The following is a 25270-nucleotide window of genomic DNA, read 5'->3' as shown; positions in this document are numbered from 1 at the left end:
AGGGTATCAGGACGACAATGGGACAAAGTGAGGAGGAATGTGGTGAACTGGAGGTGCCTTGCCCTGTTCAGAGGAGAGTGGCTGCTCAGCTAGGGTTGATTATTGTCATTTGGAAATCATGCTAACTTTCCAGATATTCCAATATTTCAGGACAAGTTCCAAATCTAGGTATTTATGTAAAAACACTCACATTTAAATATATTGGCTCAGTATTTTTAAAAGTCACTCAAATGGAGTTCCAGTTCAAGATAGAAACATAGGAAGATTCTAAACTCGCCTCTTCCATGGAACACAACAAATTACACCTATTAATAGAACAATTCCTTCTGAAGAACAGAGGGCTGACTGAACAGCTACTGAACAACCCAAAGACAAAGAGAATGGCAAGAGAATAGCAAGAGGGACTGAGACAGGATAACAAAGGGAACCCCACCCCTACTACCAATGGCAATGAGGAGAGACAGAACTGAGGGACCAGGAATAGACCCCTCTGTCCTCAGGCACAGGAAAAAAAAAAACCCATGATTTGAAAGAGCAACTAGCACATAAGAGACAACACAAACTCTGACAAGGAACGGAGGAGCCGCGGGAAAGTTTTCCAGGTCAAAAGGACTGGAGAACAACATGGTTTATGTTCCCACCCCTGCCTTAAAAGCCTAGACCACAGCAGGGTCCTGACACCATAACAGGTGGGTCAAGTCCTCTCAGTGAGCTTACAACTTCAGCGAGCCTGGGGTCCACAAGTCCATACCAGCCCTACACATGCTGAGGCACAGAAAAAAGGCCATGGCTTAAAAAGGTCAAGGAACCGAGAACATTCTCTCCCCTTCCACCTCAAAAGCCCAGACTGGAGCAGGATCTGGCCACCATAAGGGGCAGGTTACAGGTGCCATAATTTCAGGGTCCTGAGGCCATAACTGGTGGGTCAGATTGTCACAGAAAGTTTGTGACCTCAGAAAGCTCAGAGTCCACAAGCCCCCATCAGCTGTACTGTGGTGCTGGGACACAGAAAACAAGCCATGGTTTTATGGGACTTTTTTGTAGGTTTTTTTTAGTTTTTAGTTTTTTTTAATTTTTAATTTTTTTTCTTTTTGGTTTTGTGCTTTTCTTGTTCTTTTCTTTTATTATCTTTTTAATTTTATTATTTTTTTCTTTATTCTTTCTATAAAAAGCCACTGTTTAAAACAGTAACTAGCCTATAAGCCACAGCTCCAACCAGCCAGCAAAAGTCACCAAGCACACACAGTCTGCATAGGGGATCATACATGACACCACTCCTTCAACTTTAAGAGAAGTAGCCATTTCGCTTACTCCATTGAAACAAACACATGAAGTCAAACGAAATAGGGAAAGAGAAATATGCTGCAAAGGAAAGAATAAAAAAAAAAAAAAAAACCTCAGAAAAAGAACTAAATGAAACAGAGATATGCAATATACCTGATAAAGAATTTAAATTTTTTTTTCAACGTTTATTTATTTTTGGGACAGAGAGAGACAGAGCATGAACGGGGGAGGGGCAGAGAGAGAGGGAGACACAGAATCGGAAACAGGCTCCAGGCTCTGAGCCATCAGCCCAGAGCCTGACGCGGGGCTCAAACTCACAGACCGCGAGATCGTGACCTGGCTGAAGTCGGACGCTTAACCGACTGCGCCACCCAGGCGCCCCATGAATTTAAAGTAATAATTATACAGATACTCACTTGGCTAGACAAAAGAATGAAAAAAACTCAATGAGACCTTTAATAAAGAGGTAGAAAATATTAAAAAGAACCAATGAGAGTTGAAAAATACAATAACTGAAATAAAAAAACAATACCAGAGGGAATCAACAATAGATTAGAGGATGCAGAAGAACATATCAATCATCTGGAAAACAGGGTAATGGAAAGCACATAAGCTGAACAACAAAAAGAATAAAGAAATTTTTTTAAGGAGGATAGATTAAGAGATCTCTTGGACAATACTAAACAAACAAACATTCACATTATAGGGGTCCCAGAAGAAGAAGAAGAGAGAGAGTAAAATGTGTAGAAAACTTTTTTGAAGAAAAAAATAACTGAAAACTTCCTAACCTAGACAGGAAAACAGACATCCAAGTCCAAGAAGCACAGAGAGTTCCCAACAAGATGAACCCAAGGAGATACACCATGGCACAAAATAAGTGTCAAAGGTTCAGATAAAAAGAGAATCTTAGAAGCAACAAAAGACAAACGAAAAGTTACCTAGATGGAAACACCTATAAGGCTATCAGCTGATTTCTCAGCAGAAACTTTGCAAGCCAGAAGGGAGTGGCATGATATAGTCAAGGTGCTGAAACAAAAACACCTACAACCAAAAATACTCTATCTAGCAAGGTTATCATTCAGATTTGAAGTAAAGGTAAAGAGTTTCCCAGATAAACAAAAGATAAAGGAGTTTATCACCACTAAACCAGCATTACAAGAATGTTAAAGGCACTTAAGGGGAAAAGAAATGGCCATAATTAAACATAAATATGAATTAAAAGGTATAAAATATGACAAGATACACATAAAGCGTGGAGAAGGGAGTAAAAAGGAATTAAAAAAAGTAAAAAGAAAGAAGATTTTTTTCCCTATTTCTGTTTTTTTAAGAATGTATTTGTACTTGAACAGTCATCAAATTAATATGCACTGCTACTTAGGATATTATATATGAAATTCATGGTAACCACAAACCCAAAACCTATGACAGCACACAAAAAAATAAAGAGAAAGGGGGCACCTGGGTGGCTCACTCGGTTGGGCAGCTGACTCCAGCCCAGGTCATGATCCTGTGCTTTGTGGGTTCAAGCCCCATGTCAGGCTCTGTGCTGACAGCTTAGAGCCTAGAGCCTGCTTCAGATTCTATGTCTCCCTCTCTCTCTGCTGCTCCTCCACTCACACTCTGTCTCTCTCCCTTTCTCAAGAATAAACATTTTTTTAAATAAATAAATAAAGAGAAAGAAAGTAAAACAAAACAGTATAGATACTTGTCAATCACAAAGAAAGAGACCAAGAGAAGAAGAAAGGAACAAAGATGGACTAAAAAAACCAACCAGAAAACAAATTTTTAAATGGCAATATGTACATACTTATGCATAATTACTTTGACTGTAAACAGCCTAATTGCTCCAATCAAAAGACATATAGGAGTAAAATGGATTAAAAAACAAGACCCATCCATATGCTGCCTACAAGAGACTCACCTCAGACCTAAAAGGCACAGACAGAAAGTAAAAGGATAGAAAAACATTCACCACACAAATGGAAGTGGAAAAAAAAAAAAAAAAAAAAAAAAGCCAGGGTAGTAAAAGTTATATCAGACAAAATAGACTTTAAAATAAATTCTGTAACAAGAGACAAAAATGAGCATCACATAATGATAAAGGTATCAATCCAACAAGAGGATATAACAATTGTAAATATCTATGCACCAAACATTGGAGCAACTAAATACAAAAAGCAGATATTAACAGACATAAAGAGAGAAAATGATGGCAATAATAATACAATAGGGGACTTTAACAGCCCACTTACATCAATGGATAGATTATCCAGACAGAAAATCAGTAAGGAAACAATGTATTTGAACGACCCATTGGACCAAATGGACATAATGATATATACAGAACATTCTACCCAAAACAACAGAATACACATTCTTTCCAAGAGTACCTGGAAAACTCTCCAGAATAGATCACGTATTAGGCCATAAAACAAGCCTCAATAAATTTAAGAAGACTAAAATAATACTATGCCATTTTTTCTGAACACAATGGTATTAAACTATAAATAAATCACAAGAACAAAATTGGAAAACCTTGAATAGCCAAAGCACTCCTAAGAAAGAAGAACAAAGCTGAAGATACCACAATTCCAGATTTGAAGATACACTACAAAGCTGTTGTAATCAAAACAGAATTGTACTGGCACAAAAATAGACACAGATCAATAGAACAAACCAGAGACCCCAGAAATAAACCCACATTTACATGGTCAATTAATCTATGACAAAGGAGGCAAGAATATACAATGGGGAGAAGACAGTCTCTTCAGTAAATGGTGCTGAGAAAACTGGGCAGCTCACTGTAAAGGAATGAAACTGAACTACTTGTTAACACCATACACAAAAATAAACTCAAAATTGATAAAAGACCTAAATGTGAGACATGAAACCATAAAAACCCTAGAAGAAAACAGAGGCAGTAATTTCTCTGACATCAGTCATAGCAGTATTTTTCTAGATGTATTTCCTGAAGCAAGGGAAACAAAAGCAAAAATAAACTATTGGGTGTCTCTGTCTCTCTGTCTAGATATAGATAGATAGAGATAGAGATAGAGATAGAGATAGAGATAGAGATAGATAGATAGATATATACACACACAGACATACATATATACACACACACAAAGCTTTTGCACAGCAAAGAAAACTATCAATAAAACACAAAGGCAACCTACTGCGTGAGAGAAGATATTTGCAAGTGATAAATGATAACTCAACACCAAAAAAGCAAACAACCTGATTTGAAAATGGGCAGAGGATGCGAATAGACATTTTTTCCAAAGAAGACACACAGATGGCCAACAAACAACCTGAAAAGATGCTCAACATCACGAATCATCAGGGAAATGCAAGTCAAAACCACAATGAAATATCACCTCATACCTGTTAGGATAGCTACAATCAAAATAAGAAAAAAATAACAAATGTTAGGATGTGGACATGAAGAAACCCTGGTACACTGTTGGTGGGAATGGAAGCTGGTGCAGCCACTATGGAACATAGTATGAAGGTACCTCAAAAATTTAAAAATAGAAATACCATATCATCCAATAATTCCACAATTGGGTATTTGCCCAGGGAAAATCAAAACACTAATTCAAAAAGATACATGCACCCTTATGTTTATTTCAGTGTTATTTATAGTAGCCAAGACATGGAAGCATCCTAAGTGTCCATCAACAGATGAATGGATAAGGAAGATGTGGTGTATATACACGATAGAATATTACTGAGCCATAAAAAAAAAAAGGATGAGATTGTACTATTTGCAACAACATGAATGGACCTAGAGGGTATAATGCTAAGTGAAATAAGTCAGACTGAGAATGACAAATACCATATGATTCCATTCATAAATGGAATCTTAAAACATGAATAAACAAACAAAAAGCAAAATCAGAACTAAAAATACAGAGAACTGATGGTTACCAGAGGTGAGGGTTGGGCAAAATTGGTTAAAGAGAGAGGGAGGTATAGGCATCCAGTTATGGAATGAGTAAGTCATGGGAATAAAAAGCAGAGCATAAGGAATATAGTCAATGATAGTGTAGTAGCAATGTAATGGGACAGATGGTAGCTATATTTGTGGTGAGCACAGCATAATGTATAAACTTATCAAATCACTAAATTGTACACCTGAAACTAATATAACATAGTGTGTCAACTATGCTCAAATTTAAAAAAAATCACTCAAATGGGCAAAACATACTAAGCTGTTAATGCCAAATCTCTGCATAGAGATTGTCTATGAATGAAATGTATATATTTTAATTTTTCCTTCTGAAATCCTACCTAAAGCATTTCTGAAAGATGGAAGATTTTAATTTATGTAAACTTAAATACCTTCTTTTTGTTAACCTAAAATAAAAGGCCACTTAGAGAAAGCTATGGACACAAAAATCAAAGTTTTGACTTCAGAACTGTCTGACACAAGGGTATCTAGATCAATTCTGAGTTGAAGTGCCATGAATTTTTCAGAGCTCATATTCCCTTCAATTACAAGAAGAAATTGCATTGGGGCACCTCAGCGGCTCAGTCAGTTAAGTGTCCGACTCTTGATTTCAGCCCAGGTCATGATCTCCCGGTCATGAGATCGAGTCCCATATTGGGCTTCACGTTAACAGCGTGGAGCCTGCTTGGGATTCTCTCTCTCCCCCTTCTCCGCCCCTGCTCCCTCCTCTATCTCTCTCAAAATAAATAAACATTAAAAGGAGAGAGAGAGAGAAGAAATTGCATTGCACTTGGATTGCTTTATGGACCCTTTGTGACATTTCCTGGTATAACCTCACGTAGTCTCCTCCTACTACCAAGTTTAAGCTCATTAGCTCTCCTTGTAGACAGACTGTCATTCTGAAACACTGGATTGAATTCAGGTTAGAAAAGCCCATTAAAGGACCAGCTTGAAGAAATACCACAGGAGGATTGGGTAGTGACCATATATAATATTTAATAAGGAGAGCTGTACTCAGAGGCATTATTATTTTTCATTTGCTCCAGATATATATGGCAGATGCTTTGAGCAATCCAGCTCAGGCCTCACTCCCACAGAATTTATACAAATATCATTTGCTCTTCGATAAAAGGGATTCTTAGAACTGCTGGCCTACACCACCCTTGAAGCCAACTCTTTTGAGTTGGAGATACTAGGCTTAAACTTAAGTAAGTCTGAGTATACATTGTGTCTTTGGAATGTCTCAGGGTATTGGAAAATTAAGGAAGAGAAGACAGGAATGAAGGAGACCTTTGACCTGACAGGACAATGAGACACAGAGGGACTACAAGCTTTGGTTAGACTTAGATTGCTCTTCACCAAGGCAAGGGAAAAGAATAGGAATAAAATGAAAAGTGAAATGACTCCAATACCCATTTAATAAATGCCATCACATTAAAAACCCACGACACTCTTCCTGAGCCTCAGCCTAAGGCTCCTATTTTCCAAATACCATTCAGTATAACCCAAGTTCAGGAGGAGGGAAAGAAAGCACTGGACAGCCCGTCCCCTGGAGCTCATGGCAATAGAATTTGACCTACATTGCTGAAATGCCTGGTTTGTCCTTCCGGGTTTTTTAAGGATACAATTCACAAATGAGATAACTGTAAAGGTTACTGTCAGTGTGTCTGACACACGGATCCTTTGAACAATATTCAACTGAAAAACTTCCCTCTTTCTAGAAAAGTAAAATAGCATTTTTAAAAACCAAAACATAGAAATGCGAATTCAGGTGTCTTTTATTTTTAATTTTGTTTTTCTGGAAAAAATAGTAGGCTCTCCTAGAGTCCCCCATTGTTGTGAGTCTGTAGAGATGATCTCCATCTCTTTTAAATTCATCTTGCTTGTTTTGTCATTTTTTATTTGGGCTGCATCTTCCAGAAAGCCACTTGGTATCTTTCATAGGCCATGGAAAGATAACACAGATGAAAGATAATATGGGCTCCACTTCAGGGATTCTGATTTCCTTCCCATCTCCTGTCAGGACCTTCAAGGGGAATTGCCACTACCAGAAAGCAGTGACTTTCAATTTCCCTTAAGCTAGATTCAGTGTTCAGATCCTCACAGCTACCTAAAAGGCCCAAATGACTCTCTCTGATGCCTGTAGGAACACATGAGCAGACAGAATTTTAACTCTTGGGTGCTCATCTTCTGGTTTTTACTTAACTTGCCCAAATCTAGCTGCTTCATTAAAAATTTCTCTGTACTGTTGTTACATAGTGTGTCTCCCTTTCCTTATATCCTCCCAAGTGGGGTGTAAATCATTCTCAGGGACTCTAGAGGCTCCATGCATGAAATACACAGCCAGGAACAGGAAGGACACTTGAGAAAATACACAAGGTGAGGCAGGTACTCAAAGACAATTGAGCAAAGGCTGTGAGTCATTTTGGGGAAGAAAAGAAAAAAGAAAAATTGATCCAGCAATCACACGCCTTGGTATTTACCCAAATGAATGAAAGACGTATGTTCACGTAAAACCCACACATGAATATTTATAGATGCTTTATTCATAATTGCCAAACCTTGGAAGCAACCAAGATGTCCTTCAGTAGGTGAGTGGATAAACGAACTGTGGTACATCCAGACAATAGACTACTGTTCAGCACTAGAATGAAATAAGCTACCAAGCTGTGAAAAGACATGGAAGAACATTAAATGCGTATTATAAAGTGAAAGAAGCCAGCCTGAAAAGGCTACGTATTGTATGATTCCAACAATATGATATTCTGGAAAGGGCAAAACAGTGGAGACTAAAAAGATCAGCGGCTGCCAGAGGCTGGGGATGGAGACCAGAACAGGTGAAGCACAGAGGACTTTTAGGGCAGGGAAACTATTCTGTAGAACACTATAATGGCAGATACACGTCATACACTTTTTGAAATGCATAGAATGTACAACACCAAGAGTGAACCCTAATGTACACTATGGGCTTTGGGTGATAATGAAGCATCACTGTGGGGTCATCCATCATAACAAATGTACCATGCTGTGTGTGAGGGGTGGGGATTGAATGGAGGGCACAGAAGGGCAAAAGAACACTGCTGATGGAGCATAAAGATACAATTAGAAAATGAAAATAATACCACAGGAAATGTTCAAGAGTCTTTTTTAGTCTTTACCAGGAAAACCTAAAAGCTACTTCTCCAGGGACCCGAGACTAACACAGGGCTCCATTATTGTCCATAACATGGTTTACTTAAATATACTCAGGTTTACTCAGATATAAACATTTAGAAAGCTCTCAGACACTAGGCACCATAGAGAAGGAGGTAGAGGAAAGGTACAAATACTAACAAAACACAATTTTTGTTTGGAGGAAAGTAATAGTTCTGTGGGAAGGATGGACTTTATGCTCATAAATAAGGAGGCGGGTGGGGAATCGGGTGGGAGGAAGAGATGATCATGGGCTGAGTAACAAACTGCCAACCTCGATGCTCCAAATTAGAGTACTGACTCACCACCCACTGTATACATTTGTGACCCTAGGTCATCTAATCAGTTAATATATCCTCCAGAATCCATCTTATAGGTAAACGATGTAATTTTAGAAGCAAGGATAAGATCTTTCTACCAACCCAAAATTGTTCCCTCCTTGCTAATGCCAGAAAATTCTACCCCTTCAACTCCATTTCATTAGTTCTATCACCTATTAAAATGCAAATACTCTTAGGAGAGATTAGACTTTAAACCACATAATTCAAGTGTAACTTACTGTGAATTTATCAGATCTGCAGAGATGGTTTTAATAGAAAAAAGGATATATGTAGTAAACTCAAGATCCCTGAACACCAGAGAAATGTTTGGGCAGGAGACAAAATATTTAAAACACTCTGTTAACCTTAGGCTTTGGCAGTTCAATTTTCTTTCTGATTAAAATCGAATGAAAACAGTGCAACCACGGAATGTTTGCAAAGCAACCAGAACATTGATTGTATGCTATTTCTATTACTAATATTGTTATTAATCTTGAAAAGATAATTGGGGAGTAGGAAAGTAAGTTTTGTGGGAAAGAGACAGAAGAGTCTTCTATTTATTTCAGCCTCGCTCACTGACATTCCACACTGGGGTAACAGAGTATTTACTTGCCGAATGAATGGCTACCATGCTAGCCTCCACGACAGCTTCGCCTTAAAATTCTGACCAAAGCTCATATATAAAGCCCTTCCCTTAGTTCCTTAGGGATACCAGGATATATGGCACTTTTAGGCAGACAGAAAGTAAACACAGAGAGGAAATAAAACATAAAAACAACCCAATTTTTATGGGAGAGGTTCCTGATACTATCTCAGCTGCTTCCAGGGCTCTGAGGCCTTGCCTGTTCCCAGGTCCTGTCTCCCAGTCTATTGATCATGCAAGGACAAAAGGGCCCATACAGCATCACAACACCAGGCCTGGAGCCCTTAACTCTCCTATCCCTGCACACAAACATCATATGACCTCCCCCCAGAAGCCCAAGAGCTTTCCAGTGCTGCTGCCTCCCAGCCTCTCCCACTCAGCCCCTGAGTCTGCTCTGAGACTCACCTCTTCCCCAGTTATTGAACGACTGTCCTTTGGAAGAGGCAGTTGCCCTCCCTAACACCTCTCTACCACCACACAATCTCCACTGGGTACTAGTCAACTCTGTAGTAGGCCCAATAGATATTTTACCCACATGATAGCATGATAGCAAGAAAGATACACCCATACACACCTGTCAAAAACAAGGAGTGAGAATAAGCATCTGGGTTAATGCATCACATGCCGCTGCCCCCCCCCCCCCCCCCAAGATTGGAAGAAACAGTCTTTAGGGCAGGGTCTGTTCTCTGTTTATATCACTCCTGGATACCACTCCTAGATAATGTTTGGTGCAATTAGGTACCCAATGAATAACTGTTGTGTCAAAGAATGAATAAATAAATTCAGTGACTTCCCCACCTCTTAAAATCTGAATTGAAAGACTAATTCAGTGCCTTGTTGCACCCCTAATAAATTCTGATTTTTAAGGACATCATCAATAAAGCCTCCATTGATCAAGATCCAGCATTAAATTCTCTCTGCTGTTCAATTTCTGACATAAACACTTAGACATGCTAACCTGGAGCGATAATCAACTAAATGAACAACTCACTGTAGATGGGATCGCCCCAAGGCCAAGAGCAGTCCTTTCGAAACTGCACATAGAGTCACTGAGGCAAAATGAGGTCCCTCTACTCAAAACAAGAGAAATGCCATATTTAGCAAGAGCTAATATTAGGAACCTACTATGTACTAGAAATACAATAAGCACATCATTTATATTATTTAATCCCTAGAACAACCCCAGAAGTTGGGAATTATAATTCTCATTTTGTAGATTTTTTTTTTCAAACATTTATTTATTTTTGAGAAAGAGACAGAGTGCAAGCAGGGGAGGGGCAGAGAGCGAGAGGGAGAGACAGAATCCCAAGCAGGCTCCGTCCACACTCTCAGTGCAGAGCCTGACATGGGGCTCAGACCCATGAACCATGAGATCGTGACCTGAGCTGAAGTTGGACGTTTAACCGACTGAGCCACCCAGGCACCCCTCATTTTGTAGATTTTAAAAATAAGATTTGGAGTGTTTTTGCCCATGGTTACTTGTACAAGAACTTAAAAAGCATAAATTTTGGAGCCAGGTTGGCTAGGTTTAATTTCTGACCGGCCTCATTCTAGATGGGTGTCTTAGTACATTCAGGTGGCTATAACAAAATATCACAGGCTGGGTAGCTTATGAACAACAGAAATCTATTTCTCATGGTTCTGGAGGCTGGAAGCTTGACATCAGGGTGCCCATGTGCTCACATCTCACTGTGTTGCACACATCTCACTGTGAGGAGGGGCTAAGGAAGCTCTATGGAGTCTCTTCTATAAGAGCATTAATCCTACTCATGAGGGCAGAGCCCTCATGACCCATGCACTTCCCAAAGGTCCCCATCCTAATATAATCACCTAATATCATCAAATTCCGATTTGAATCTGAGGGGGGCACAAATACTCAGAGCACAACACCAGGCAAACAGAGCTTAACACATCACTGCCTCTGTTTCCTCATCTACAAAAAGGAACTAATAATGGTACCAGTTGCTAAATTATTATCTCTCATCTCCAAACCCTTCTTTCTGTAACCTGGTTTGTGATCTAGGCCTGGAGCTCTGAGAAACACATTCCTGCACAGTCAGCTGGCTTCTTGTTAGTTCTGCCACTGAGAAGCACTAGACAGGGTGCAGAGGGGGAGAAGCGAGAAGGAACTTGCTCCCTCAGCTGTGCTTCCTCTGGGCCTCACACCAGCAGCATTATCCTTCTGTGCTTCCTGCACAGCCACTGAGTCCAGTCTGGCCACATGTGCAGACTCCGCCTCACAGCATGCTGGCCAGCACCCGCTCCTCAGAGGTCTGAACCTCAACTCTGTGGGGCCCTTCCTCTAAAGATCTAAGAAGTTTTCATAATCCCATCTCTTCGCCTTATTCCCTCCACCCTGGGGGTGATACCTGCTTCCTGGAATTGCTCCCCACCCCCACCCCTATAGTCTTCTTTTTGTTTATTTAAACTTTTTTTTAATGTGTATTCATTTTTTAGAGAGAGGGAGAAAGACAGAGCACGAGCAGGGTGGGGCAGAGAGATTGGGAGACACAGAATCCGAAGCAGGCTCCAGGCTCTGAGCTGTCAGCCCAGAGCCCGACGTGGGGCTCAAACTCACACACTGTGGGATCATGACCTGAACCGAAGTCGGACACTTAACCAACTGAGCCACCCAGACGCCCCTTTGTTAATTTATTTAAATTCAAGTCAAGGGCAAAAATGCTCTATGCCATGTAGTAATGGTTTCAGGAGTAGAACCCAGTGATTCATCACTTACATATAACACCCAGTGCCCCTCCCAACAAGTGCCCTCCTTAATGCCCATCACCCATTTAGCCCATCTCCCCACCCACCTCCCCTCCAGCAACCCTCAGTCTGTTCTCTATATTTAAGAGTCTCCTATGATTTGTCTCCCTTTCTGTTTTTCTCTTATTTTTCTTTCCTTCCCCTATGTTTTGTACTCTTCCCATTACCTAGTTAACAACTTTACAACCGGGTAACAGTTCTTCATATTAAATTTTCTCTGTTCAAATCACTGGTGTAATTTCATTCTGCCAACAGACCCTGGGGATACAAGAACACCTATGTCAGAGGGCTGTAGAGAGTATTAAATAAGTTGATCATTGGAAAGTGCTCAGAACTGTACCTGGAGCACAGTGTTTGCTCTATCAGTGTTAGCTGTTATTAGCAGGTAAGTGTTGAGGCTGGGCTGGAACCCCTGTCTGCCTGTCTTCTTCCCAAGCAACATGATGTTCTGCTAATAAAAACAGTTACTATGTACTTAGGCACTGGGTTTAGTGCTTTCACAGATGTTACCTCTTTTAATCTCCTTAAGCACCTCTTAGATGCTTTGCATTCTTGAAGTGTTTTTTCTCCAACAATTAACATCAAGAAAGGTATTCTGAGTTAACTCGTCCATTATCCTCAAAGGTTCAGCAAGTACTCCAACAAGTTCAAACATCGACATTAGAATAATAATTTTTTAACATGGACTTCTCCAAATTCTAATAAATCTATTTATATCATCACCCTATGTATCACCAGGAATTAACATAATTTAAATATATGTAAATGTGTATGTCTGTGTGTCTGAGGATTAAGATTTTGGAATTTCAAATTTTCTATTGTTTTGATCTAAAGTATCAATGAAAGAATATTAGGATTTTAAAAATTAAATGCCTATTTTGTGCTAGGCACTAGGATATAAGTGTTTTCACATATGTTATCTCATTTTATCCTTAGAATATACTACACTAGTAGGTACAATCATCTTCTTTGTACAAATGCGTCCAAGGTCACATAGCTAATAAAGTAACAGAACCAGGGATTGAAAGCAATTCTTTCTAACTCAGAGCTCATGTTTTAGCCAATTCGCCACAGGTCACAGGTGAGGGTCATTCTCCATAGCAGATCCTGAGAGAATAAAGTTTAGTGGACACATGAACTGAGATAGAAACAAATTCCTTCACTGCCAAGGGCTTAAAAAATACGAGAACTGAATCTGGCACATTATCTTCTGACCTTGCTTTCAGAATTGCTTGTAAGCCATGAGAAATTCTCAGCTTCTGTCACTGGGTTTCCAGAATCTCTCTTGTTCCATTTCATTTCAAGGATTTCTTCTCCCATTTCAGGTTTGCTATTGTAGAAGCAAAGTAAATGAAAATTCCAAAATACCTTGTTTCTGGGAGTATCCTTACCTTCAAAAAAGAAATCATTCTCTTTTAAAAAAAATAAATAAAAGCATCCACCAAAATAATTATTTTTTACAGAATGATGCAGAGGGGAAAAAAACATACCTTTTGCTTCGTGCTTGATTTCAGGCCGACTCGGGAGTGACTTTTGGACTAGAGGAAAAATGAGAAAGAAATCTATGAAGCACACAGTGAAACAGCAGGACTTATTCTGAAGTCATTTCTTTTAGAAGGTATAAGTTTTAAGTTAAAATCCTCTTCCCTATCCTTCCCTCACAGACTCTAGAAATCTAAGAACGGAAGCACAGCATAGAGTCCCATGTTGAATTTTAGTCCCATGTTAAACAGAAGACTGTGGAAGGTCTGGAGCTGAGAATGTGAAGGTGTACCTACGCTTTGTCAGTGCCTTGCTCATAGTGACTGATTCAGCATCTTTCCTAGAGGACGCTGCAGAAACCACAAAGTGCAGCATGTGAGGAAATAACCCCAGCTGTAATAAGGCAAAAGGAAAAAGGCGGTGGGGGGGAGGGGGGATGAATAAAAGAAGAGGTGTGAAAGAAAGATGAGGAGGGGAAGGGCACAAATGCTCTGTAAAATGGAAACGGACAAAACAGGAGCAGAATGAGGAAAATAGTACATTGATGGCAAGATTTCCAAGTGCATTTCTATAGGGCAGAATTTACTCTCTGCTAATTTAAACACATTTTCATTACATTGAAACAAAACTCTCACAAACATTAGTTCTTAGAGAAGACTTTTTGTTTTCCAGTTGGTTCATGATTATCTAATCTTATTTGGAATTAGGAAAGGTAAAACAAGCATTAATCTATGCATGAGAATACTTTGGTATGGAATACCAATAGGATTTTTCTCCCAATGAGAAAAAAGCAAAAGTCAACCTTACTATGTTTAGCATTCAGATAGTGAATATATTTGGCTCTAAGTGCACCATGAATCAAAGTTAACTCTAAACCAATTACCACAATATAGCTAGAAAAATGTCTAATTTGGTAGTCCTCACACTGTTGGATCTCAGGATCCCTTCACATTCTTAAAAATTATTGGGGCTCCCAAAGAGCCTTTGTTTATTGGGTTATATGCATAGGTAGTCACTGTATTAGAAATTGGAACTGAGAATTTTTTTTAAATATGTATTTATCAATTTGTTTTAACATAGCAATGAAAAACCCATTACATGTTAAATAAATAAAATTTATTTATGTATTTTGTGTCTATCCCTAAATACAAAAACAATTAGTCAGAAAATGGCATGTCTTTATATTTTTGCAAATCTGTAATTTTTAGCTTAAATAGAAGACAGCTAGATCCTCATATTTGCTTCTGCATTTAATCTACTTTGATAAGAATATATTTTTGGTTGCATTAAATAAAGAAACTTCAGCCTCACTCAGATATGTGGTTGAAAAAGGAAGGAGCATTTGTAATAATCCATTCAGATAATAGTGAATATTCTTCTCTGATAATATGCAAAAACTTGACAATTATAGTTTCTTAAAGGTTGGTTGCAATGAGAATCTGAAATCATATAACGAACTGCTACATAAGAATTTGCTGGTCTATCTTGCACTTTTTTTTTAACGTTTATTTATTTTTGATAGAGAGAGACAGAGTGCAAGTGGGGGAGGGGCAGAGAGAGAGGGAGACACAGAATCCAAAGCAGGCGCCAAGCTCCGAGTTGACAGAAGAGTCTGATGCAGAGCTCAAACCCACGAACCCCGAGATCACGACCTGAGCCAAAGGAGGATGCTTAACCACCTGAGCCACCCAGGTGCCCCTATCTTGAACCCACACATAGATCTTTCACCCACACATGATTTTGTAGCATCATGTATTATTTCATTTGGAAAAGAGTGGTTCCATGAATTATGTAGGTTTCCCAAATATTGACACATTTCATTACGTAATATGAAAGAAATCACATTTGTTAATCACCAACCTCAGTAGAAAATCTTCAAATGTTGGTAAGCTATCAAGCTCACAGTAACAGATACAAGTGTTCCAAAATTCCAATTTTCACTTGAAAGCTTGAATTCTATCATGGGCAACAAACACTGTCAGTCGCTTTTCATGAAGTGACAGGCTCACTTCATTCATTTCTGTGAACACGTCTGCCAGCCACACGAGTCTGAATATAACCAGAGTTCATCACTCGTTCTTTGAAGTTAAAATGGTGTTTCATGAAAAAAAGAGGCTACTTTGGCTCACAATTCAATCATACCAGTGCTTTTCTTCAAAACAGCCACTGGAAGTTGTATGCAGCAGAGTACTTTTATGCATACCTCCCATTTTGTCACCTATCATCCTAAAAACAGGTAGACTCAAAGGCTGAAATATAGCAAACCTAATAATTTTTACTATTTCAACAAGGGCATTTTTAAGTGAAACTGGCATTTTATTTCCTGCAATGCAAATGCACTGTGGTGAAATTATATAATGACTACTAGTACAGCTTTGGTGCTACTGCCTCAATTCATGTGGAAGCACCAGCAGTTCTGGTCAGCCCTGCTCTTGCACAATCAGTGCAGATGTCATCCAGTTTAACAAAAAAAAAAAAAAAAAAAAGGAAAGATCTTAATATTACTTATGAGGAGAGTTTGGCTTCTCAGATTTCCTTTGAGAACCACCATTCTTAGTCATTTAAGCAGTTGAGTCTAAGTAATTAGACTCTCCCACACTCAAAGAAATGGAGCTTAGGAAGAACAGAGCCAATGAAAATCAAGGTCTCATTGTCCCTTCCTCCTTCCTGCTGTCTTAGAGGAGAGAGAAAAAGAGACCAACCAGGAGTAAGCATCCCTTCAATGGACAGAAGCCAGAATGGGGAGGGAAACTGATCATAAATCTGCAGTGTTCATCTTGCACTTACTTACACAGCGGTTTGAAATCTAGACTATTATGGGGTGAGTTGCTTCCCCCCAAATTCATTTGTGGAAGTCCTAACTCTCAATGCCTTAGAATGTGACTGTATTTGGAGATAGAGCCTTTAAAGAGGTAAGTCAGATAAAATGAGGTTCAGTGGGTGGGCCCTAATCCTATATGATTGATGTACTTGTAAGAATATGAGATTAAGACACAGACAACATGCACCAACAGAGGAAACCATGCAAAGACAAGGAAGACGGCCATCTGCAAGCCAAGGAGAGAGATCTCACCAGAAACCAGCCCTTGCTAACACCCTGATCTGGAACTCCTAGCCTCTAGGACTGTGAGAAAATAAATTTGTGTTCTTTAAGCCACTCTGTTTATGGTATTTTATTATGGCAGCCCAACAAACTAATATTACATAGACCCTGACAAATCCTCCTCAAAAAGTCAAGAATCTAAAATGTGGAGGTCCAGCAAAACCAAATCCTGAGTAAAAAGGGGCCATTAACATCACATTCATTGTCAACCACTTAACATCCTAAGGCAGAATGTCTGCATCAGCGGTCCTCAAACTTCAGAGTTCATAAAGATCATTTGGGGGCTGTTAGCCATGCAATTTGCCAAACCCCAACTCCAGAAATTCCAAATCAGAAATTCTGGGTGGTCCCCAGGAATGTGCATGTTAATGAGCACCCCAGGGAATTCAAATAGATACATGGTACACAAACTACAATTTGAGGAAGACTTGCCTGCCAAGGACAGCAGTAACTTGGGATGAGAAGTAAGAAAATACAGAAACTGGCACAAATTCCCTCTCACTTTCTCTTTGAAGAATCCAAATACATGAATCTCTTTTTCCTTTCCCTTTTAAATGTCTGGTGTTAAAATTCTTAATTTGGTTGAACCAGTGGGTGGGCAAGGATAATTGAAACGGGCTGAATGTTGGTAAATTACTCAAACAAGTCCAAAAGTAGCTTTGCAACAGTTTTTCAACCTTTCCAACTTAAAAACATAAGCAAACAAATTCTGAGTTTGTTTATATTTTTAGAAATTTAGAAATTGGGTTTTTATATCATATTCTATCCATCATCCATGGGTTCAGACTTTGTACTCCATTTAGCCATGAGAATAAACCTGAGCTAAAGGACAGGCTTCCATTTATAAAGGGGATTAAAAGTTGTGATGGTTAATTTTATGTGTCAATTTGACAGGGCTAAAGGACACCCAGATAGCTGGTAAAATATTATTTCTGGGTGTATCTGTGTGGTGTTTCTGAAAGAGATTAGCATTTCATTCAGTTGACTGAGTAAAGAGATCCACCCTCACCAGTGGGGGTGTAGTGGGGGGGGGATGGTAGCTGGGGGCACATCTTCCAATCCCTTGGGCTTCTGAATGGAGCACAAAGGAGAAGGAAGGACAAATGATCTCTCTCTTTTCTTCTGCTGGGATATCCAGCTTTTCCTGTCTTCAGACACAGGAGCCATGGTTCTCAAACCTTTGGACTCCAGAACTTATACTCGACTGACCCCCTAGTTCTCAGGCCTTCAGACTCGAACTGAATTATATCACCAACTTTCTTTGTTTTCCAGCTTACAGATAGCAAACTGTGGGACTTTTTGGCCTCCAAAACTGCATGAGCCAAGTCTTTTAACAAATTAATTTTTTTCTTTCTTTCTTTCTTTCTTTCTTTCTCTCTCTCTCTCTCTCTCTCTCTCTCTGTGTGTGTGTGTGTGCGTGTGTGTGTCCTACTAATTCTATTTCTCTGGAGAACCTTGACTAATACAAAATCTAATCCAATTGCAGAGAAATAACATTTTCATTTGATATTAAATGAGTTCTTGGGTCTCTCCTGGTCAATGTCTTATCTAGACAGAATGGAGGTTGGACCTTGTAAAAGTTGACCTGCATTGTACATATCATACTATACATTCAGTCCCCCATTTACAAACCTGTATCCTTCTAAAGATTTCTTTCATTAGTTAGGTATTAAGGACTTAGAGCTTATTTTCCCCATAGAAATAATTCTACAGGCTACAACACAAAGGCCTATTTAATGTTGAATATAACTAAGGTGCTACACAATTTCAATAAAAAATAGTATACTATTTTGTAACAGTCATACAAAGCAGAAATGATCAAGTCAATTAAGAAACCATTTTGTTTTTCCCACTAACAGTATCTTCAAAAACTGAATGAATCAAAAAGCATATTTAATTTGAAGAGGATAGAGACTAAGGTAGAAATTCTGGAATTCTGAAGAGACCTTGTTAGAAATGTCAAGAAATGTTATTTACTACTAATACGTCTGATGCCCTCACCCTCCCCTCCCAAGCAGATAGTTTTGCTTTTCTTGATGCAAGTGCATCCCCAGCACTACTCTGATCTTTAGGAGCCATAGGGTCACTCAGGACTAAAAACTGGCGAAGACTAGCAGAAAAACAAAGTAGGGTGTCAGGTAGCTCCCTGTAGCAGACGACACTGAGCCCAGGCCAGCCCTCACTAGGGAATGACTACTGCCTATTGTCACCTGTACCTCAGCTTGAAGAACACAGAAATGGGGGAAGATCATCAAAAGAGGGAAAAAATTGGGACACCTTGGTAGCTCAGTCAGTTAAGCATCTGACTTCAACTCAGGCCATGATCTCACGGTCGTGAGTTCGAGCCCCATGTCAGGCTCTGTGCTGACAGCTCAGAGCCTGGAGCCCGCTTCAGTTTCTGTGTCTCCCTCTCTCTCTGTCCCTCCCCTCCTCATGCTCCGTTTGTCTCTCTCTCTCTCTCTCTCTCTCTCTCTCTCAAAAATAAATAAGCATTAAAAAAAAGAAAGGAAAAAAGGAAAAAAATTTTCTCAAACACTTGAGGAAAATTAGAAAATAGAGGATAGAGCAAGGAAGAAAAAGAAGAAACAAAATAAAGATAATAGCAGACATCAGCAAATCATGTTTTTAAGCACTTACAATGTGTTCCTGCCACACCATCCAACTTACATTGTTTTACATGATATTCATAACATGGCTAAGAAATGAGTATAATTATGTTATTATCTCAATTTTATCAATCGGAAGACTGAGGCACAGAAAGCAAAATAATTTGCCCAAAGTCATAATGCTAGTAAGTGGTAGAACCAAGACTTGAACCTGTCTGTCTGATTCATGGTCTTAAACACTACCATTTATACGAGAGAACTGCCCAAGGAAGAATGAGCAGAGTTCAGAGTAATGAAAATCACAAAATACACAGAAACTGTATTGCATGCATAATTACTTCAAGAGGACGAAAGGATATTATGGAAAAGCGGTAGTGGATCAGAAATTTACCCAAGTCAGACTTGAGTTGGTATCAGTGGCCAAGGACCCCAAGATTGTGTTTTGGAGCCAGCAAATGACAAGAAGGGAGGGAGAGAAGAGAAGCTTTGTGGTGAGGAAGGTTGGGGGAGGGTGATTATGTAACTGGTACCACAGATACAAGACACATTCATAAATTGGGCGTGCCTACCTTGGGGACCATCTGCATGGTATTTTATTGTAAACTGCAAGACATTTAAGTGAAAATAGTCTACATACTGAGGCTTACCCTCCACCCCCACATACACGTACATACACACACACATACACACACACACACACATACTCACACACACACACACACACGAGGCACCAACAGGAAAAAAAAAAAAAACTTTATAAAAGAAATCCAGGATTTTCTTCTACCATCCAATTATACCAGCCTATCCTGGACTTCTGACCTTAACTCGTGTAAGTCAGTGGTAATTAAAATAGTGTGTTCTATAAAGTTACTCCAAAGTTGAAAACAGCAAGGGGTGAATGTGACTGTTTTCCAGACCCATTTATGAAAATGAGTATTCTGACATCTAAGTTCGCTGTTGTGACTGAGTACACTGTGTGCAGGACTTTAATGGAAAACAAAAGGGAATTTAAGTGATCTCTCCCAGCAGATATGACCCATTTTCCCCGCCCACATTGGAAAGGGGGCTCCTGTGCATGATTCCTCTGCTACATCTAGCAGAATTAGGAAATGTTTCGGTTTGCCCTACCCACATTAAGAATTCAATTTAAACCCCAGGATAAAACTGACAAGGGAGCACTCTTAAATATGGACTCTGGTCTGAGTTCCCTTAATTGGAGCTACAGGGTAATTTAATGGGATCACTCTGCAAATGGGGTGCTTAGCAACCCAATAACTCATGGGAGTGCTTGCCTGCTCTCTTAGCAGGCTGTACTCCGAAGTGTCACCCCATGTTCAGAGGCTGGAACAAAGGACACCTCTGAGCTGATCTGACATTAAGAAAGCCTACTCCATGTCCTTGTCTGTGCTTGCTTCCCAGAACAACACAAGAGGGAGTGGCTGAAATGGAAAGTTTCCAGAAATAAGAACGTCTGCCACTTATGATTTGTCCAGTGTTAATGGTATAGTCAAGACTGCACAGTCTTGAAAGACGATAATGCCGTGACCTTTGGGTTGTTTTATTATTTGATCGTCTTTGGAAGAAATCACAAGGACAGTTTCATTCAAAAGGCCCAGGACATTGTGAACTGTGATTCTTTCATAAGGTAAGGAGGGATACCACCTCCTTGACTGAAGGCAAGGGGCAAGTATCTGACTCTCCCACATAAATTTAAGGAGTCTTTCCTTTTAGAGGACTATCTGTATACATGACTAGGACAAAATTCCTCTCTGGTCACTGAGCTCCTGCTCTGATGTTGTTCTCTTTCCACACCCCAGGTCACTTGACATCTGGGGGCCCAATCCTATCTATAGGGGAGATGACTGGACGTTCTAATCTAGGAGCAATGGCGGGTCAGCATCAGTTGCCGTGGACATCTGCTGTTACTGTTTGCCCTTCCTTCTGCTAATAATACTATAACACTGTATTAGTCAGGCTCCCAGCAGGAAACAGGGAGCGCCCTGAAGAGGGTTTAACAAAGGGATGTTATACAGAGGTGAAGACAGGATTAAGGGAAATTGGTAAAGAATGGGGACTCACTCCAGCTAACAACAGTGGCAAATGATTATCACTGCTGGCCCCACAGGGCCCAGGGGAGGGTTTTGTGCCAGGAGTGAGAGCTGAAGATGTCAGAGAAGGCTCACTGCTGAAGCTCAGGACTGCCAGACTGCAGCCCAGCCAGCAAGGAGCCAGACAACTTAGCCCTTTACCCTCTCATCACCTGGTGCCACTGTCCATCGGCCAAACCCAAGGAGAAACCAGAGGACAAGGGAGTGAAGGTCAGTAGAGGCCAGCCTCCCTGGGAGGAGCAGAAAGAAGACGTCACAAGTGGACCTGGAGGGACTGTGGGACACCTCCAATACCAGCACTTCAGTCTTTTGTTAGGAGACGTCACCTCCACATTCCTTTCCCATTGTAATTAGTAAACAGATTGCGATGATAGTACATACATATCCGTTTTTCACAGCCATCAACTTTCAATTTGTGTCAATTTCAACTCAGGCTTCCCTGATTTTACTCAGTGGGCATTAACCTGTTGCTATCATTATTTACTTTGAAGCTCAAGTTGTCCCATGTGTGGCCAGTGGGAGCCCTTTACACTGCTCCTGAGTCATTTTAACGTATGTCCAGCATTCTTTAGCCCTTCCTTGCTTTCATGCACAAAATGTTCCAGGCTCAACTTGGGTCTTCCCTGCCCCAGCCCTTCATTCAACTATTTCCCCAGGAATCCCTGGCTTCTTTTAGTGAATAATAGTATCTAGAAACATAGGTACATAGATACACACACACCACTACCGCATATACATACACATTTACATTTATATTTGTTTCTACATCAATCTATTTATCTATATCTACCTACTGATCAGAGAGTGAAAAATAAAATTTCAATCCAATCTAACAGGGTTGCATTTATTTTTCTCCCTTTCATATCTGAAACACGTTTCTCTCACAGTGAGAACCTGGCTCCCCTGTGAAATCCCTTCACACTATGCCTGGACTTGCACACCTCTTCCCAAGCCACTCCACCCTACAGGGAGAGCCCCCTCACCCTTCTCAGGCTCTGACACCTTGTTCTGGGATATCCCCTTTCACAGGCACCCTCCTCACCCCACATGGGCTCCATGCCAGGCCTTCCATTGTGAGCATGTTCCTCGTCCTTCCTGATCTCCAACAACTTGCACTGACTACTATCCTCACCTCACACGGGCTTTGACACAAAACACTGAACAGCCCTTCTCCCAGGACGCGCTGCCAAGATCACCCTTTGCTGGAATGCTCTCCTTACCCAACGTGGGCTTCATCACTCCCACATGGGCACCCTTCTCACCCCTGCTGGGCTCGAACACCCTGCTCTGTGCCACCACAGCTTCCCACCCCTCCCCTCCAGCAAAGATTCTTAGCTTGCTCAGTCCCACTTAATGGCTTTTTGGATGGAATAGTTCAGAAGAGAGAAGAAAAAAAGGGAAAAAGAAAAGGAAAAGAAAGAGGAAGAACAGGAGGGTTAAGTTGACAGAATAGAGACCAAGCAGCATTACTGGCTGTGTTACCACCATCATGATGAACTGCCTAAGGATGATGCCAATATGGGGAAAAGCAGAGTGAAGACTCGCTAAGAGATAGATTTCCAACATCATTAGAACACCTGGGTCCAGCCACGCCTGAAGTCAGGTATACTACCAGATTTTCCATTTGTAAAGCAGTACGTTAAAATTTGTGCTCAAGCTGTGTTGACTTGCGATTTCTGTCCGTGGCAAATGGAAAAATCTCAATACGTAAAGTTACTCTAGTTGTAAATCCAATCCTTGTCTTGCGGTGCCATAATTCTAATAACTGACCAGGCTTCTGTAATATACATAATACTAAGTGCCTATCATGTATCCAGATAAAATAACTGGATTTTCACCTTAAAAACTTGACAACATACCCACCATACTGTGAGTGAGATCACATTATTGTCTCCCTACCCTTCAAGCAGCACCTGGCCGCTAGTATGTACTCCATAAGTATTTGTTGACCCTGGCATGGGGCTACACCTTGCTTTTTATAGGTCACACTACAAACTGAAGTAATGTCCCTCAATCTGAATCTGGAACTCCATGCCCATAGAATGCTCACAGACATCCTAAAGCAAACCACCTGCTTGTATACTTGAACTGTTACACATTCTCCTGATAATCATGGTGAAAACTAACACCTTTGCTCTCTTTTAAGTGCCATGGACTTTACATACAGTATCTCATTTAATCCTCGCAAGAAGCCGAAAGAATAGGTACTATAACTGTCACCTCTATATTAAAAAGAAAACCAAAGCCCAAAGAAGTTACCTGAGTTGCCCAAAGGCACTCATCTAGTCAGTGTCTGTGCCAGGATTTGGACTCAGTTTGTGTTCAAAGACGCCTTTCTTGTTTTATCTCTGATTTTTTTTAAGTTTTCAGTTATGGTAAAATCCACATAACATAAAATTTACCATACCACCCATTTTTAAGTGTACAGTTCAATAATGTTATTGCATTCACAATATTGTTCAACCAATCTCCAGAACTTTGTCATCTTGCAAATCTGAAACTCTGCACCCATCAAACAGTTCCCCATTCCCCAACTCCCCTAGCCACTGGCAGCCACAATTCTACTTTCTGTCTCCGAATTTGACTAGTTGAGGAACCTCATGTAAGTGGAATCATACAGTATTTGTCTTTTTGTTACCACCTTATTTCATTACCATGATGTCCTCGAGGTTCATCTATGCTGTGGCACATATGAGGATTTTCTCCCTCTCTAAGGTTGAATAATAGTCCACGGTATGTACGCACCACATTTTGCTTATCCATTCATCCACTGAGAGACACTTGGGTTGCTTTCAAAAGCTGCCCTTCTCAACCACTACATTTAATCATCTCCCATATGCTTTGCTATCTGCTTTCTACATTCAGAGCCTCTGCTAGGACTGCCCTGTGATCACCTGGGTTCCCTGGTCCGCCGATCTGCCTTGTTCTTTCTTCCCACAGCCAGCTGGTGCCTCTACCAGGCAACCCCCCTTAGCACCTGTTCAGCCCCGGGATAGGGGAGGGCTTTAGCTCTAGGCTCCAGTTTTTCCCTGTCTACTCTGGTTGCCGTGGCTCACTGCTCCACGCCAGCCCTCTCGTGAACCGTGTCAGCTACAGAGAACAGGATTTCTAAGGAGTGGTACTCCCTGGCATACAAATTACTTGGGAGATGAATCCTTCCTATCTCTTTTGAACATCCCTTTCAGCATGCCGCTGACTGACGCCGGGAAGCTCCGATTACTATTAATAACTCTACAGTAGAGAGGGGAAGAAGGAGCTGTGCTCAAAATAAAACAATGATGAACCCAGTGCACGAATAAGGCTGAGACAAATGATTATAATGTATTCTGGATCCGTATGTCTCCAAAGCTAATTAAGGTGTAGAATTCACACACTGAGCATTCCTTGAAAACACAGCGCCCCAAGGAAAACACTAATAAAGACCAGATATTTTTACATGATAAATTCCAAGGCAAAGGCTGTGTCTTACAGGTCTTCACTTACAGCTCTCTGAAGGCACACAGTAGGCCCTTATTCATTCATTTGACACACGTTTTCAAGTTTCTACTCTAAAATAGGCGTAAGCTTAGTGCAGAGGATACACTGGTGAATCAAACAGACAAAGGCCTGCCTTCTGGAAGGAACTCAGACAAGTAAACAAGGCGTTACTATAGTGCAACGAGTCTATTTATTGATCCCTGTATTCAAGCAGTTATAAAACCAACAAAAATCCAGAAGAAGGAATTCTTTTTTCAGTTTGCAGCCCTCTATTAGCTATTTTGTACATAGAGAAAGACATGATGCAGGAGAGGCAATCATTTTATTTGCCGCCACA

General features: G+C 40.3%; 1 protein-coding gene across 2 annotated transcripts in view; it reads right to left on the bottom strand.

The window, feature by feature from the left end:
• The window catches only part of RASGEF1B (RasGEF domain family member 1B), a 563026-nt gene that overhangs the window by 447286 nt on the left and 90470 nt on the right, over nucleotides 1–25270 (bottom strand). Inside the window, exon 2 of one of the 2 annotated variants that reach the window (XM_040480060.1) lies at nucleotides 13648–13695. In XM_040480060.1, coding sequence (XP_040335994.1) covers nucleotides 13648–13695 — 48 coding nt within the window. Of the gene's footprint in view, nucleotides 1–13372; nucleotides 13486–13647; nucleotides 13696–25270 lie in introns of those variants that run through there. The other variant, XM_040480070.1, reaches the window with a different exon arrangement.

The sequence above is a fragment of the Herpailurus yagouaroundi genome, unplaced genomic scaffold (genome assembly GCF_014898765.1).
Source record: "Herpailurus yagouaroundi ecotype Mexico unplaced genomic scaffold, PumYag 28, whole genome shotgun sequence".
Lineage (NCBI taxonomy): Eukaryota > Metazoa > Chordata > Mammalia > Carnivora > Felidae > Herpailurus > Herpailurus yagouaroundi.
The sequence above is the reverse complement of the archived record's forward strand: the minus strand, read 5'-3'. Positions and strand labels throughout refer to the sequence as shown.